The sequence below is a fragment of the Curcuma longa genome, chromosome 1, assembly GCF_044706935.1.
Source record: "Curcuma longa cultivar G26 ecotype Majalengka, Jawa Barat chromosome 1, ITB_CL_G26_1.1, whole genome shotgun sequence".
In the NCBI taxonomy this organism is placed as follows: Eukaryota; Viridiplantae; Streptophyta; class Magnoliopsida; order Zingiberales; family Zingiberaceae; genus Curcuma; species Curcuma longa.
Window position 1 is genome coordinate 6,815,279 of NC_133861.1, and position 15,190 is coordinate 6,830,468.

Here is a 15,190-nt window from a genome sequence, read left to right on the forward strand (position 1 = left end):
ATAAAAGGGAAATCATATATATAATGCAACTCTCCAAATGGCCACGTGTAGATGTCAAATTCCAGAAGGTTCCATTTTCTAATTATTATTAAAACGAATTATTTTTGATAAAAAAATTTAAATAAGTTTAAACACAATAAATATTTGTATATAATTAATTAAGTTTGATGAATATTATTAAGGCTTGACTTAATTAGTTTTAGAAGTTTAAGCTGTTATTAAGTATAATTAAATTTAGATTGGATGAGAATGGCAAAGATATGAACGAGATAACAAATATCCATCCACAATAGGTGATCGTTGACCAGGTTTCTAGATTGAATCATTCTCCAAGTCAACTTCAACTTTTCTCCAAAAACAGTTAGAAAAGTCAACTTTGTTGACTTCAATCCTCATTGAAGAAGTCCATCAACTACTACACCCTTTTGAAGCTTCAACAGTTCTTCAAAATGGTGAACTTAAAAGAGAGAACACTGCTGAATAGCTCTTCAATTCTGTACGTGCCAATGGAGTTTCAAATCTGAGAAAGGGATCGAGCACCGGGCATTCACATCAAATTCGACGATGGCATCGGCGGCCGCATCGGTTTCGACATCGGAGGAGGTGGCCTCTTCGCCGGAACTCTCATTGGGGCAGTCTCAGTTTGCTTTCCATCGACAACAACCAGGTCAGATGTGAGAAAAGCCTTTGCAACTGAAGCAGCGTGCTCCAAACAGCATCTGACCACCTGCTCCAGCGACAATGTGTTAGTTAAAGAACACTCTGTCTGATGAATGATGCATCAAGAGATCGACAAAGAGGCAACAAGGCGATATGTTGTTTATCAACTCGATAAGATTACCTTGGATGGATCTAAAATTCCAGTAGCAACCAAGTCCTGATAACAGTTCTTGGCTGCATTATAACCATAGTTCGTATCACCATTCGACAGTATCTGTGAAGAAGAGGAACATGGTTTACTAACTCTGTGGAATGCATATCAGATATCTACTGAAATAGCAAGATTTGAATACCTTTTGGACGACAACATCGCCATTTACTCCGGCATTTTTTGCTATCAGTTTTGCGGGGTAACTCAAGGACCGTTTAAGGATGTCAGCTCCAATCTGTAGAAATAATAGAGGAGTTAAGTTTAAATGGCACTGACTTGATTGAGTTCAGTTAAAGATAGAGGCAACTTATTGTGGAGTGATTTGAGTGAGATGCCATCAGATGCATCTGGTTCTAAATTATAAGTAAGGCGGTATAATTTCTGTTGGGATCGCTTTGTTAAGAAGGAAACATACGAAATGTAGTTTCAATATCTTGGATACACTACTCAACAATAATTAAAATTTTCGATATCTTGCATTTATATATCGACAAGTAGACATCACTACAGACACCATTAATAGAATAAAAACAGGTTGTTGAAACCAAGAGAAGCTTGTCAAGTCTTGCATTGTTGTCATACACAGTATGTACTTGCGCAAGGATAATTGAAGATTTAGAGTTAGACAGGACGAATCTATTAGATATGAAGGTGTGTTTGAAGAACTTAAAGTGATGTAAGAAATCTGAATTTTACTTGTCATATAGACTGAAACAGAGTTTAGAGTTTAATGGAGGAATAAGATCAATGTAGTCAGTTGCAAATAGATGGTCTAAATCTGTCATGACTGAACATGTGGCATTGTTTCTGAAATCTTTTATCGAGAATTTGATTATAGTAAATGGTCGGAATTAACCAGCAAGTTAAAGATTTTCCTGAGTTTAAAAAAGACATCAATGCGAAGTGACTCAGGATTTTACCTATACTGTAATTCAAAGTTTAAGTTTGTTACCCAGCAACCAAAAAGAGAAAGACATGCCCTCTACCTTCTGCTCTTCATTGTCAAGAGACTCCTTGATGCCATCAACCTTTGTGGACAATCTTAGTAAAGCGCAGCCACCACCAACTACAACACCTTCCTCAATAGCTGCCTGTAGAATGAATCTAAACATCATGTCAGATTGGAAAGAGTATCAATATTTACATGAGTTTTCCAATATATTGGTAAGGAAATAGAGCAAAGGGAAACAACAATAAAATCATTTAACCGTATTTCAAGTCAAGGTTTGAAATTTCATTCCAAACCAAGGTTTCAATCCCCTTCCAGAATAAAATCGTATTGGTAGTGTTGGTGGCACAGATGAGGAAGTGAAACAATCCGTGAGTAATGGATTTGAGTCCTAGCTATGAGGAGGAGGACGATGAGGGAAAGTTGCAGCCCTTACCTCATGCACTTGCATAAGGAGAGGATGCATCAAGCCGTAGCTGTGAGGAGTAGCCCTTACCTTGTTCCTAGCTACAAGAAGCTGCTCATCCATTCATGTAAGAAGTGATTCACGGAAGAAGTCAACACCTCACACTCATCTGTTCACATAGAAGAAGTGGCTCACAGTTGGCAGAAGAGATCACCATGAGATCATGTGCCAGCTCCCATGTCTATTCCACTCATTTGCTCATCATACAATGGGTATAAGACCTTCGCAAGCCAGTTTGTGGGCAGAATGGAAATTTCATGTGCCAGTTGGCACAGAATGAAATCTAAAACCATGCTTCTAAGTATTTTTCTCATTATCATTACTATACTACATTTCTCTAAAAACCACTACTCACATCAAGAAAACAGATCTCATAGCCATGGACTGTCAGGGAGCAATTGTTCAAGGCAATGGAGCAAACGAACCAAATATAATGCAATGCTTTGAGCCTCCTTTTTTTAAAAAATGGGGTTTAAATAAGGGCTGCATTTATCTCCAAAAGGACTGACCTTTGTTGCATTTAGAGCATCTTCAATTCTCAGCTTTTTGTCTTTTAATTCAACCACCGTTTGTGCACCAACCTGTAAGAACCTGTTCGATGGTAGTTTCAAAAGAACTAGATTGCCTATCTCAGGTGACAGAAGTTTCTAAGGTAAGAATGTTTAAATCATTGCAAACCTGAATAATTGCAATACCACTACAGAGTCTTGCTATCCTCTCGTTCAATATTTTCTTTTGGGACTTCTCTTCTGAGTACTAAATTAGAACATAAATACACAGATAGGAAGTTAGAAATTGATAAAATGCAGATGGTTAGAGTGAAAACTTCTTCCACAAGCTACTGCTCAAGGAAATTGAGAAATTTCCATATAAAAATGGAGCAAATTAGGCAATATGTAGTATAAAGCAAACTATACTTTCACCTAAAAGATTAATAAAATACCAGAGCTGACTGGACTGGCAAAAATGGCATCGGTAAAACTTCTTTTTGCTTGCTAGCATAAAACTACATACGTTAGTGGAATTCTCGTGCACCAACACTTCCGAGATTACAATTGCTTGTATACATTTAGTCATCGAAGCCATTCCAATTTTATCAAATTTCATAACTCATCAAGTTTCTGTGAGAGTAGAATGTCAATTTTTGTGATAGATAAATCTACAATAATGTCATCAGGCAAGCTTCCTTAGGGAGAACCCTGTAAAACAAAAATCAACCAATTCAATCGGCAATTGTGACATTGCAATTTAGTCGTGGAAGTTGTGGGGTAATAATGTTGCTTCGAAGCCTACATGTGTATTTACATTAACTTGGACTTAAGAATTTTAGACTTGTGGTTTAAAGCTATCAAAGCTATCTTGATAAAATCCTAAAAAATTGAATTGGACCTACTCTTGGGCTTGATGAGATGATTAAGGGAAATGACTTGTCAGTGATGGTGAGACATTGTTAGACGTTATATACTGCTAATTAGAGAAGATTTTGTGCTAAGATTTAGATTTTGAGCCTTGACAAAGGATGCCAAACCTTGTGTTAATGGAACTTTAACTTGGGGTTAATCTAATAAAAAACTCCAACTTCACATTCATGCATTGGTCAAAATTGGAATTTTCTTGAAGTTAATTAGTACATCTGATCAACTAGCAAGAAAGAACAAATTTTAATAAGTTAAACACCAACGGAAACTTAGAAACTATGAGGGGATTTGTTAGGTTAATGGAAGACTAATATAGAGTAGTTGCCTCTCACATAAAAAAATTTTGTGCATTTTTTTCCAGCATATCATAAACTCTTGGGTTCTCTTTATGGATTTGAGCTATAGATTGAACCAAACTATATCTTTTCACTTTATAGATGTAAGCTTAGGTCACACCATATTGCATCGTGGTTTGTCTTTACAAATGTATGCTTAGGTCAAACCAAGTTACATCACTCTTGTTTGTTTTCCTGTGTATCTTGTTGTTATTATCTTCTAGTACTAGCAGAGGTTGTTCTTGATGGCACACAAGGTGTTAGGTTGTGCTGCTTCTATCACAAGATATAGAGATGACACTTTTTGTCTTTGCGGTGGGAAAGGTTTTGTATCTATGAATACTTGCTATAGAGGGCAGTTAGAGGCTGCTGTTTAAAGTACCTTCCTCATTCAAATTGATTCTACTGTTAGTTTCTTGTATTTTTATTTGGACTAATGGTGTCAAATCCTATTTGACCCTCAACAAGTACATATATCTCTGGACTGCAGCTACTTCAAGGGGGTCTCCTTCCTTTCTTTGTTTAGAAAATGTAAAGCAACAAATCATAAAGACCTTACTATCAGAAATCATCTATATATAAATTTATTCCCTCCATTGAGCTATGTCTGAGGTTAATTCTCAAGGTATATCATGAGCATTTAAAATCTTCTTCTTTGTCTGAGTCAAGTAATGAAATTAAACATACTATAATAGTCTAGTTATGAAATTCAATTAACATGTGTTTCATTGCAATCATAGTAGTGATGAAAGACAGTTGTTTGGCAGAAACTTGTTTATGGGCAGTGACTAGATAACACTCTCGAGAATCTGAAATTTTATTGTGCAGAAGCACAAGTTTTTGTAATTATGTACCTCTGAAAGACTTCTAAGCTGACTAACCCGCTTTTCCACCAACTGCTGAGTGCTTCCATCAGTAACTATTAAAGTTGAGTACTTTGATATTATTACTTTCACAGCAGATCCCAAAACCTCCTTGCTAGCCTCCTCAAGGGTCAATCCCATCTCATCTTTAATCACAGTACCTGATCCCATATCGAAGTTGATTGTGAAAGGTATAGCAAAATATGGCATTGAGAGAGAGCCACTTTAACATAATTATGCATCAATCACAAAATTATTTTCACATTATCATTTCACTAACTACTACCTCCAGTCAAGGCAGCAATATCATTTAAGTAGTCACTCTTTCGATCTCCAAAAGAAGGAGCTTTGATAGCAGCTGCCTTCAGAACACCTTTGAGCTTATTTCTAATAAGTAGAGCAAGAGCCTCTGGCTCAAAGTCCTCTGCAATTATCAACAGTTGAAATTTCTCTTTGACTGCACTGTCCAATACTCTGAACATATCCTTCGGATTAGTGATCTTTTTGTCAACCAAAAGTATCTGCATTGAGAACCTGAAATTAATTATCTCAGAACAGTATTGACTATGATAGTACCCAAATCCATACTTTGCAGTCATTGAACTCCACTGACATATCTGCACGGTTAGTTACAAAGTACGGCGACAAGTAACCACGATCAAACTGCATTCCTTCAACAATTTTCAAATTGTTCTCTGAGCATCTTCCATCTTCAATCCTAACCACTCCTTTTCTTCCAACTCTTCTCAAAGCTTCCGCAATCATATTTCCAACAGCATTGTCATTGCCAGCACTCACCGCTGCCACATTTGCAATTTCTTCATCCTGAACCTGCATGACAATAACTAGAAATTCTTCTATCATTAAAAAGGTATAGTAAAGCATCATTATTGTCTAATAGTATAGCTTAATACTATACTTGCAAAATTAAGGTACATAGTAATAGATATAAACTTCAACTGCAAGCAAAGTACTCCTAGCCAATACAATGTTTTATTGGACTGAATATACCTCTCTTGTCAGTAAGTTGAGTTCGGAAACAAGAACTTTAGCAGTTTGTTCAATTCCTCTGGCGATTTGGACAGGATTCATTCCAGCAGCTAATACCTTAAACATAATGCAATTTCACTGTCAACAACATCAAGGACTAACAATAATGACAATGATGTTTTTTCAGTTTTTGGGCATAGAAAAACAAGCTCTAGTTGTGTGATAATAATAATACTTCCACTTAGACTAGATTAACATTCTTGACAAAAAATTAAGGAAGTGTTTTCTACAAGAAGGAAACTAGGAAGGACATATTGCTTTTCCTTTGTTTCCTTTGACAAAAAAAAACTTGAGTGAAAGACATGACTGAATTTTTTTTATTGCTTATATCCAATTGGACCGAAAATGGAGCTCAAATCTGAGCTTAAAAAGCTCTTCTTTTTCAAATTTATTTTTGATTTATGATTTCTTTAACAATAAAGTTTTAAAATTTTCACTCCCTCTTTCCTTCTATCAACGGAAATGGTTGGATGATAAATATTTCAGTCTTTTTGTTGCCAGTTTTTTACTATCTTTCTTTCCTAGTTGTTTTCTTCCTTTTTAGGAAAGAAAGCCTTTTCTTGTTGCCGTATGAACATGGAACACAACCCTGTTCTTGGTTGGAGGGGGAGATGAAAAGTTCACTAGAGATGAAATATAAAGTTCTAAACTTCTAATCAATACTGTATTAACACTTGATCATAGAGATGAAGGTACTGAGAGTTAAAAAGAGAAGAGAGATGACTAACAACATTACAAAAAGATTCTTATGTACCTTATTGCCTTCGGAGATCAAACCTTGAGCAAGAACAATAGAAGTAGTGCAGCCATCACCGGCAATATCATTTGTCCTTGCACCAGCTTGCCTTACCAATTTAACACCAACATTCTCCATTGCATCTTCTAGTTCAATCTTCAGCAAACCAAAAAGAAATACGTTCTAACTTTTTCCTTTAGAGGCAGAAGAAAGAAAAGTTGTCTCAATCAAATTCTAGTTCAACAATTCCTGGCCTTCTAACCCACATAGTAACCTTCGAAAACCTTATCGAGAAGCAAGCGTATTGGTTCACAACTGTAAGATGAAAAATATGGGCTAGATATGATATCAGAACAACGCAAGCATAAAGCCTATGTAGCTGACTGCAAATAGTTGAGATGAACACGACTTTAGAGAGCTTAAACTGTCAGATTCAATTTTACAAAACAAAAAAAACTTGTCCTTCCTTTCAAACCTTAAGCTACATGATCCTAAATGGATCCCAATAGCATTTCGCAAGCCTAAGAAAATCAAACCCTTTTTTGGAATCGAAAAAACAAGACCTAATTCCAAAGGAACAAAGCTACACCTGTAATTGCTAAATTATACTGAGGGACAAACTAACACATAGCATAAGCATTTTCAATCTGCTGATATATAAATTCTAAAGTCTAGCTCCAATTAAAGAAGAAGCAAACAAGTTAAGAACTCTAGTCAACATTTGGTCGCCCAAATCAAAATATTCAAGTTTAAAAATAGAGTGAAACAGGGTTTATCCTCTAAGTTACCTCCTTAAGGATAGTCTCTCCGTCATTAACAATCTTGGGAGGGCCATATTTGTTACTCAGCACCACATTCCTTCCTTTCGGGCCCAAAGTCACTCCAACCAAATTAGCCACTAAATCTACCCCAGCCTGCATTGTGCCTTGTCAAAATGCAATTTTTTTGGTCAACTAAGTGCAACTGAAAAACAGTATAGAGGTTTAAGTTGGACCTGAAGCTTCTTGGTGGCTGAGAGGTCATGGTTGAAGTGTAGCTCCTTGGAGATGGGCCTGGGAGGAGGTCTCCGGGGGGAGAATGGCAACTGGGGAGGGGTGAGAGGAGGTGGGGAAGCTGCTGACATGGACTGGCCGCTGCAACGAAGGCAATGCCGAAGAACACTGAGGAAGGAATGTGAGGAATGCGCAGGATAAGGTTCCAAACACATGGGAAGGCGAAAAATTGCTTGTTGGAAAATATATTTGGAATTGAGAAATTTTCAATTCGGCCTACGATTTTATTAAAATTGCATTTCTCCTTTCATCCATAGAGAGAGAAAGTTGAGAAAACAACAGTTGTGGTGCCGCTCATCTAGGTTGTCACCCAGGCACTTACGATTTGATCCCAACTACGATGTATTTGTAGGAATTTTCCTCCAAATGAAGAGTGCAATCAAAGAATACTGGACGTCTGGACTGGCCGCTTGCGTGCACTTCCCGATTTACCCTGGTGGCCGTTGAAAAATTTTTATGGGATCGAACCGAACACCCCAGAGATAATCAATGGGACTAACTGAAATTTATCAATTTTTTTTTTTTTTGAGAAAACAACAGTTGCAGAAGCCTCAGCTACTGTTTCTTCCAAATTCTGTCAAATTGGGGGAGCAAATTAAGATTTAGATCCCGAATATATTATGGTCCGATCCCACGGACTAGCCCATCTAATTATTTTAATAATATTTAATCTAAAATAAAATATTTTCAGAATATGAAATGCTTTTTAAATATGTTTTTATAACTAGGACATCCTTTTCATAATAATAAAAATAAAGGATGTCATTTTGATGTTTTGGCCGAGATGGGGGGGGGGGGAAAAGAAAGACAGAATTTTATGCCTACAATTCTGTAGCGAAACAATTCAATAGTGTTAACTGATAACTATAGATCACTAACAAGAAAGATATAAAGCAATACAATTTTAATTCACTAAAACTTCCTATTATTGATTATTAGTACACACTAATTGTAAGGATTTAAATTATCTTGACAGGAAAACAAGAGTGATCTATGAGGATTATTATACACAATAATGAAAGGGAATTAAAATCCACATAAAAATAGGGGGGAAATCAATCAGTACAAAGAGTATGGATATTTCTACATTCTGATGCATTGTTATAGTGTGAGCAAGCAAACACCCCATCTCTATCTGGTTGCATATGCTTGGGCAATGCATCGCCTGCTTAGATTTTATCGGTGTCACTTTCTAAACCCTGCATAACAAAAGAAGATTTTAGCTGAGCTGACAAGTTCACTTGTAATCTAGCTATTTATGATAAACAATTGGCAATTGCTGAGATGCTTTTAGAAAATGACACTGGATCGACTATAAAACCTCCTCCTGCAATGAAAACATACCCTTCCCTTGTAGTTTAGTGGTTTGGTAATTAAGAGTTGTTGAATTTGAGCATTTCATGATTGTCCATGCATTCGAAAGTTTCTCGATACAAAAATGAATCTGGTATGTTTTCTCAGAGGAAGAACATTGTCAGGTCAGTCAACATTTGTAGTTCATCTTCATCATATCAGTGTCATGGAATAAACAAATAGTGGAACGTTTCGATTTAAGTCATGTTAAAGATTTGTTTTCTTTCATGAAAAACATGCAAGAATCCGCCTCTTCTACAAAAAAATACAGGAGAAACATAAACTACACATGTACACATCCTAAGTAGTAATGTTTGTATGTTCCATTGTCAATAAAAAGATCAAAGTGAAGAATTATACCTGTGTTTTGTTCAAAATAATATATCAAAAAACTGTGAAAGCTTTGTAAAATGAAGAAATAACATAACCAAATTGTAGTAGGTACATATTTAAATAACGTTAGTTACTACTATGTAACAGTGTTTTTTTCCCAATCCCTGAGCATACTTTTAAGTTATTAACTCAAAAGCACAGTGTATGTGGACCATAAAGAGCAATGTTGCATGGAGTATACCGCTACCTGTTAAAGAAAATCAAGGGAAACCAAAGGACCCTGAACTTCAGTGAATTAAACATGAATCTTACCGAATTGCTGGCAATCTTATCAAAATCATCATCCAAACCGTCATCGCCATCATCTATGACAATTCATTCAAGTTTAGTAAAAAAAAAAAGAAATGTATAACTAATAAATATGAAATACTATCTGATCCCAAAATGAATTTTAAGAATGCAAAATCCTTGAAAATGTTGCAATGGGTCAGAAATTGCAAGGACATTTATGTCAACTTACATAGAACATCAACTTCATCATCACTTCCAAGATCCCCTAGAAGAAAAGCATCCAAATCTTCCGGAGTTGATGAAGTAGCCTTGGGTAGTTTTGTTTCTTTTGCTTCTGCTGGAGTAACTAGGGCAATTGTGGGTTTTTCCTTTGCATTATCAATTTCCTTTAATTCTGCTTTCTTCTTTGACTCCTCCATATACTGCTTTTCGTAGCTGATTATTATGAAGAGAGCTTGAGTTAGTAATTTAAGGTTGGCAACTTAGGATAAACCAGCATACTGCTAAATGCAAATACACTTCTTAGAAGACATGAAAGAAAGAACATCTCAAGGCTGGTTAATCATTCCCAAACTTATCTATATTGTAACAAAATAAGTCTAATGTAGTGACAGACAAAACTACATAAATGATTTATTTGAGTTTATGCAGTTAATTTCAGATTGTATCTTAGAGAAGAAAGATGTAGAAAAGTTCTTATGTCTAAATAAAATCCACATTTTAAAATATGAAAAGTTAATGTATCAAAATTATTCTCATGACCTGTATCTACTAATTTTCTTGCTCACCAAATTTACACAGGTAAAGGATCATGAAAGGTTAAGATATGATATATATACCCAACATAGACCAAAGCAATCAGTAAGCCTATTATTTAGTTCTGTATTTGTTTATTTATTTATTTATTTATTTTTACATCCTAATTAGATATTAACATAGAATTCGCTTTCCACAATAAGTTGATTGCTACATGATCAGTTTCTTTGGCAAGTATGTATTTAAGAACAAAAACATAAGCAAAATATGGTTTCATCGAATTCTTTCTAGAATTTTGAACTTGAGTATGGATAAGGAGACTAATTGGAATTCATTGGATATTACATCTAATCACAAAAGGTTTCTAATGCAATTTACCTACTAGTGTTTTTCCTCTGCATGTTCTCCCTATATCCTATCACTCTTACTGTTAAGAAATCTACACTTTAGAGAGCATCAACAGACTTAAAGAAAGATACTTACGGTGCCACATGATTATTTACAATCATAAAATATATCCGCCAGAACTTCCGCTCTTTCATATAGCGAGGGCATAGCTTGTATCTGAACTTGGATATTTCCTGATACACAAAAGTTATTAATCATCTGTGCTAGAAAAAGACAAAAAAAGTTGATGATGCAGATATTTTCTTGACAACATTAACACAAATAAAGCACTAGTTGCTGGACACTGAATAATTAAATATTTATGTAATTAATAAGGTTAGCTAATTGCAAGGTCCATATCTAATGTGAATTGGCTAAAGAGGGCCTCTTTAATCTGTTATCTGTTGTCTGCTTTTTCTTTCTGTTTTTTTTTTTTCAGGTTGATATGTAAATCCATGGATTAAAATTTTGTGTTGTCCAACTTGACACAGCCGATATTATCGTTTCGGACAAAGTTTAGCACACAGCACAGGGTGGCACAGGGCTAAACCATTATGCCACCTGTGCTGGTTCAGGGTCATTTCTGTTGTGTAGGATCTGTTGATACAACATTTTGTCTCAGTCGGCTCAGACAGAACCAAAATCTGTCTGAATTCAACATGTGAAGTGAGGAAGAACTTTTTCGGTCATAGAAAAGAGAGAAGAGGAGATCGAGACTTCGAGAGGCTATAAATTTCTCGAATTAAAGAGGCACAAGCATATAGAAAAAAATGGAAGAAGCTTTGAGCACCAGCAAAAGCAGAAGGTTCCTAGTGAATCGATCGAGGAATCTGAATTTGGCAGCAGATACATGTAATCTGGCTTAAGTGGTTTTAACTCCTAACCAAGAATATAATTTAGACATGTAATCCGGCTTGAGATTCTAGTGATCGCATTTGTTTCAATTTTAAGAGCATCACCACTTCATATATTTATTCTAAAAAATAAGGTTTTACAGAACTTGTTCAACATTCTACAGAAATTACCATTTGGAAACATCTGAAGTAGTTCCATTTCAAGAGGGAAGAGAATGGAAAGTTAATTACTGCCCTGTAATCACACTATATTAGACCTATGACAACAGCAAATAAAATATTTCCAATGGTAAAGAAAGAACATGTAGAATATCTGTGAAACAATAAATCATGCAACAAAAACTGCAAACCTCCACTGTTGACAGAAGAAGAGCAGCATGCCTTGCTTGCCATTCGTTAAGATCCTGCCTCACATTTGACATTGTTGGAGTGTCTGGCATCTCAGGTTCATCTAAAGAAATAACAGTAGTAAATTAGATACTTGCTTAATCTTCCCGAGAACAAAACTCTACTACTCTAGTAAGCCATTACTGTGAAAGATTCAGAAAACAATTTCAGATAGAATAGTAAGACTAATTAGAAATTTCAAGATACCAGATAATTTCCCTGAACAACAAACAAGTTAACTATTTGGTATATATAAAATCAGGTACGTCCCTTTCATGAAAATTCTAAGCATTTAAGCAACAAGAACAAAAGAAGCAAATTTGATGATGATACTGAGTTCGATTCAACATATGAATCTATAGACGAACAAAAGAAAGGATCTTCGAAGAACCTTGCATTGGAAAATCTCTGAAGGTGTCAATAGTGATTCCCCTCACGAACTCCCTCAGCTCCTCGGTGATCCCAAACTTCTCAAGCTCCGACTCGGGTTGGGGGGGAGCTGCCGCGTCGGATTCCTGAATAAGAGTAGAGGGAATTGACGGAACGGGCATGTCAACGGCGAGGGTCTTGATCTGGTCAGCGGCGCGAAGGGCCTCCGAGCGGATAAGGTCAGCCCTCTTGGCAGCCTCGGCGGCGATCTCTTTGGACTTCTTGGCCGTCTCGGATACGAATTCCTGCGAGAACCTTGCAGCACCCAGGGTCAGCTCCTGCGATCGCCTGGCGGCCTCCTTGGAGATCTCCTGCGACCGCTTCGCCGCCTCCTCGGCGAAGCCCCTCGCCATCTGCCACAGATCCATGGTCGACTCTTTGACCACTGAATCCGGCTCCTGGAAGATAAAATCAAAGGTTGATTTTTTTTTCAAATTAATTCGACAAAAACCCATTATTTTAGTTTTATTTTTTATATAAAATATCCATTAAAATCCTTTATTTTTAAGATATCCCTTGGCAAATTAAATTTTTATTGTGATAACAATATCTATTTTTGCAAGAAGATGGAATCTTAAATCTGTCACCCAACGGTCCCACATAATTAGCTTCATAATCATCCATCGTCGTGCCAATCGAGAAAGTTGATTACGACGGAGTCACGACAGAGGAGGACATTGTGAGATTCGAACCCTTGCTTATTTCTGCAACTCTGCTCCGTCGTAACCAATTCAGTTATGTCTCGGAGGTCAAAAACTATCTGAGTAAATTTTTATAGTGACTGACACCACCGTCAAAATGACCCCATAGTAAAAAAAATCCCTAAGAGATTTTTTAGATGTACGATTCCACTGTATTGATAAAAGGTCCCACTGCCAAGACAACATCTCAATCAACAAACCTCTCAAAAGGAATTTTATTTGTTGCTAAAAGGATTCAAATTGGAATCTCTCTCAGGCAATACATGCTATGCTTATCATTTGGGATAAGTCACTTCGACTAAAATTGTCCAGGTAAACTTTTTATAGTGATCGACATCAACATCTTCATATTCAAAAAATCCCTTAAGAAATTTTTTGGATGTACAATTTCATTGTATTGATAAAAGATCTCACAACTAAGACAACACCTCAATCAACAGACTCCTCAAGAGGAATTTTAGAAGGATTTTAAAGAACTCGAATCTGGAACCTCAAGTAGTCCATGTCTTCATGTTTAGCATTTGGAATAAGCATACACCAGTAAATGAGTCGACATATTAAATAATTTTATCTTATATTATAAAATTATTTTTAAGATTCAAATTCATAATTATAAAATCATAAGATAATAACTTTATCTGAGATATATATCAAATAAAATTTAAACTGATTTTGATCCTATTAAATTATTTACATATTTATTAATTTCTAATTCGTGCTCTCCGTTTCGATCGCGTAGCCGGTCATTTCAGAACCCACGGCTACCGATTCCACCGGTCACCCTCTGCTTCACTCCGACGGTCTCAACCCTCCGCGGCGCCGATAAATACCGTCGTCCCCGGTCTTAACGCGCTTAATTTAAATCCTTCCGTCCACCGCCGCCGACATGAACCGCACCGCCTCTCTCGCCTCCCTCCTCCTCCTCCTAACTGTGGCCGGCGCCGGCCGCGGCGGGGCCCAACAACCAGAAGCCTCCCCGTCCCCGTCGCCCTTTGCCTCGGTCCCATCTGGCTCTCCGGATTCGAGCGCGAGCAGCTTCACCCAGCCTCCCTCAGCCGCCTCCCCGGCGGCGGCGCCCAATCAATCGGGTGATGCTCCGACCCCGTCCCCGGACCAAACCCCCAGACTACTGTCGCCTTCTGCTTCCGCCCCTGCACCAGCTGCCGGACCCGCTTCCTCCCCGGCGAGTTCACCCTCCTCCTCCTCTCCCACTCCCGAAGGTTCATATTCCTCCCCCTCCCCGTCCCCCACCGCCCCCGCCTCAATGTCCGTCGCCCCCTCCCCGTCCCCCACCGCCCCCGCCTCAATGTCCGTCGCCCCCTCCCTCTCCCCCTCGCCTTCCGCCACCGCACAAGTCCCAGCGCCGGCTTTTGACGTGGCGGACTCTCCCATAGACGACTTGCTGCCGCCAGGGGCTCCGGACTCGGATGTGACGTCTTCCATAGACGACTTGCTGGCCCCAGGTCCGACCGACGATTCTACCGATGATACCGCCGCGGCTAGCCGCGCCGCCGTGGCCACCGCATTCCGCATGGTGGCGGTTGCTTTAGCCGCTGCTGCCATTGTTTCCTAAATTTTAGATTTTTTTTTTATTATTATTATCATTATTATTATTCCTTTTTTGCGTGTATGTATGCGTGCATATAAACTATCACAGAGTTCATCAAATACGAGGAGAACATGCAATGCAACACTGAATTATATATATTCATATATCAACACGAAGATTTTAGATTTTTAAATAGACGTAAATTATATTCTAAATTTATCATGATCTAAATAGAATTAAATTTTGTGTATCCAATAAGGTAGGACGTCAAATAGAATCTAAATAAATTAATATATTGAAATGGAGTTTTCAAATTTGATTTAATTTTTTTTACAAACTTAAATTTTGATAAATATAATTTTTTTTGATATTATCCTATTTTTAATTCATAGACTCTTAATTTAAATTTA

The 15,190-nt window shown here is 37.2% G+C and overlaps 2 protein-coding genes across 3 annotated transcripts; both read right to left on the reverse strand.

The window, feature by feature from the left end:
• Nucleotides 1-302: 302 nt before the first annotated feature.
• On the reverse strand, nt 303-7,880 carry LOC141833680 (ruBisCO large subunit-binding protein subunit beta, chloroplastic-like). 2 transcript variants are annotated; one of them, XM_074721176.1, is made up of 13 exons: nt 7,683-7,880; nt 7,477-7,602; nt 6,707-6,844; nt 5,914-6,009; nt 5,491-5,733; nt 5,189-5,423; nt 4,894-5,063; nt 2,965-3,042; nt 2,796-2,867; nt 1,858-1,962; nt 1,014-1,106; nt 842-934; nt 303-727 (listed from the first exon to the last, which is right to left on the reverse strand). In XM_074721176.1, exons 1-13 carry the CDS (start codon nt 7,809-7,811, stop codon nt 548-550), a joined length of 1,758 nt encoding a protein of 585 aa, XP_074577277.1. In that variant the 5' UTR covers nt 7,812-7,880; the 3' UTR covers nt 303-547. The 2 variants fall into 2 exon arrangements, with proteins under 2 accessions (XP_074577277.1, XP_074577269.1); XM_074721168.1 differs by having other exon boundaries at nt 303-749; nt 834-934.
• Nucleotides 7,881-8,642: 762 nt separating this feature from the next.
• Nucleotides 8,643-12,898, reverse strand: LOC141839762 (uncharacterized). The gene is made up of 6 exons (XM_074727589.1): nt 12,493-12,898; nt 12,065-12,165; nt 10,957-11,054; nt 9,947-10,152; nt 9,739-9,791; nt 8,643-8,939 (listed from the first exon to the last, which is right to left on the reverse strand). Exons 1-6 carry the CDS (start codon nt 12,896-12,898, stop codon nt 8,910-8,912), a joined length of 894 nt encoding a protein of 297 aa, XP_074583690.1. The 3' UTR covers nt 8,643-8,909.
• Nucleotides 12,899-15,190: the final 2,292 nt, after the last annotated feature.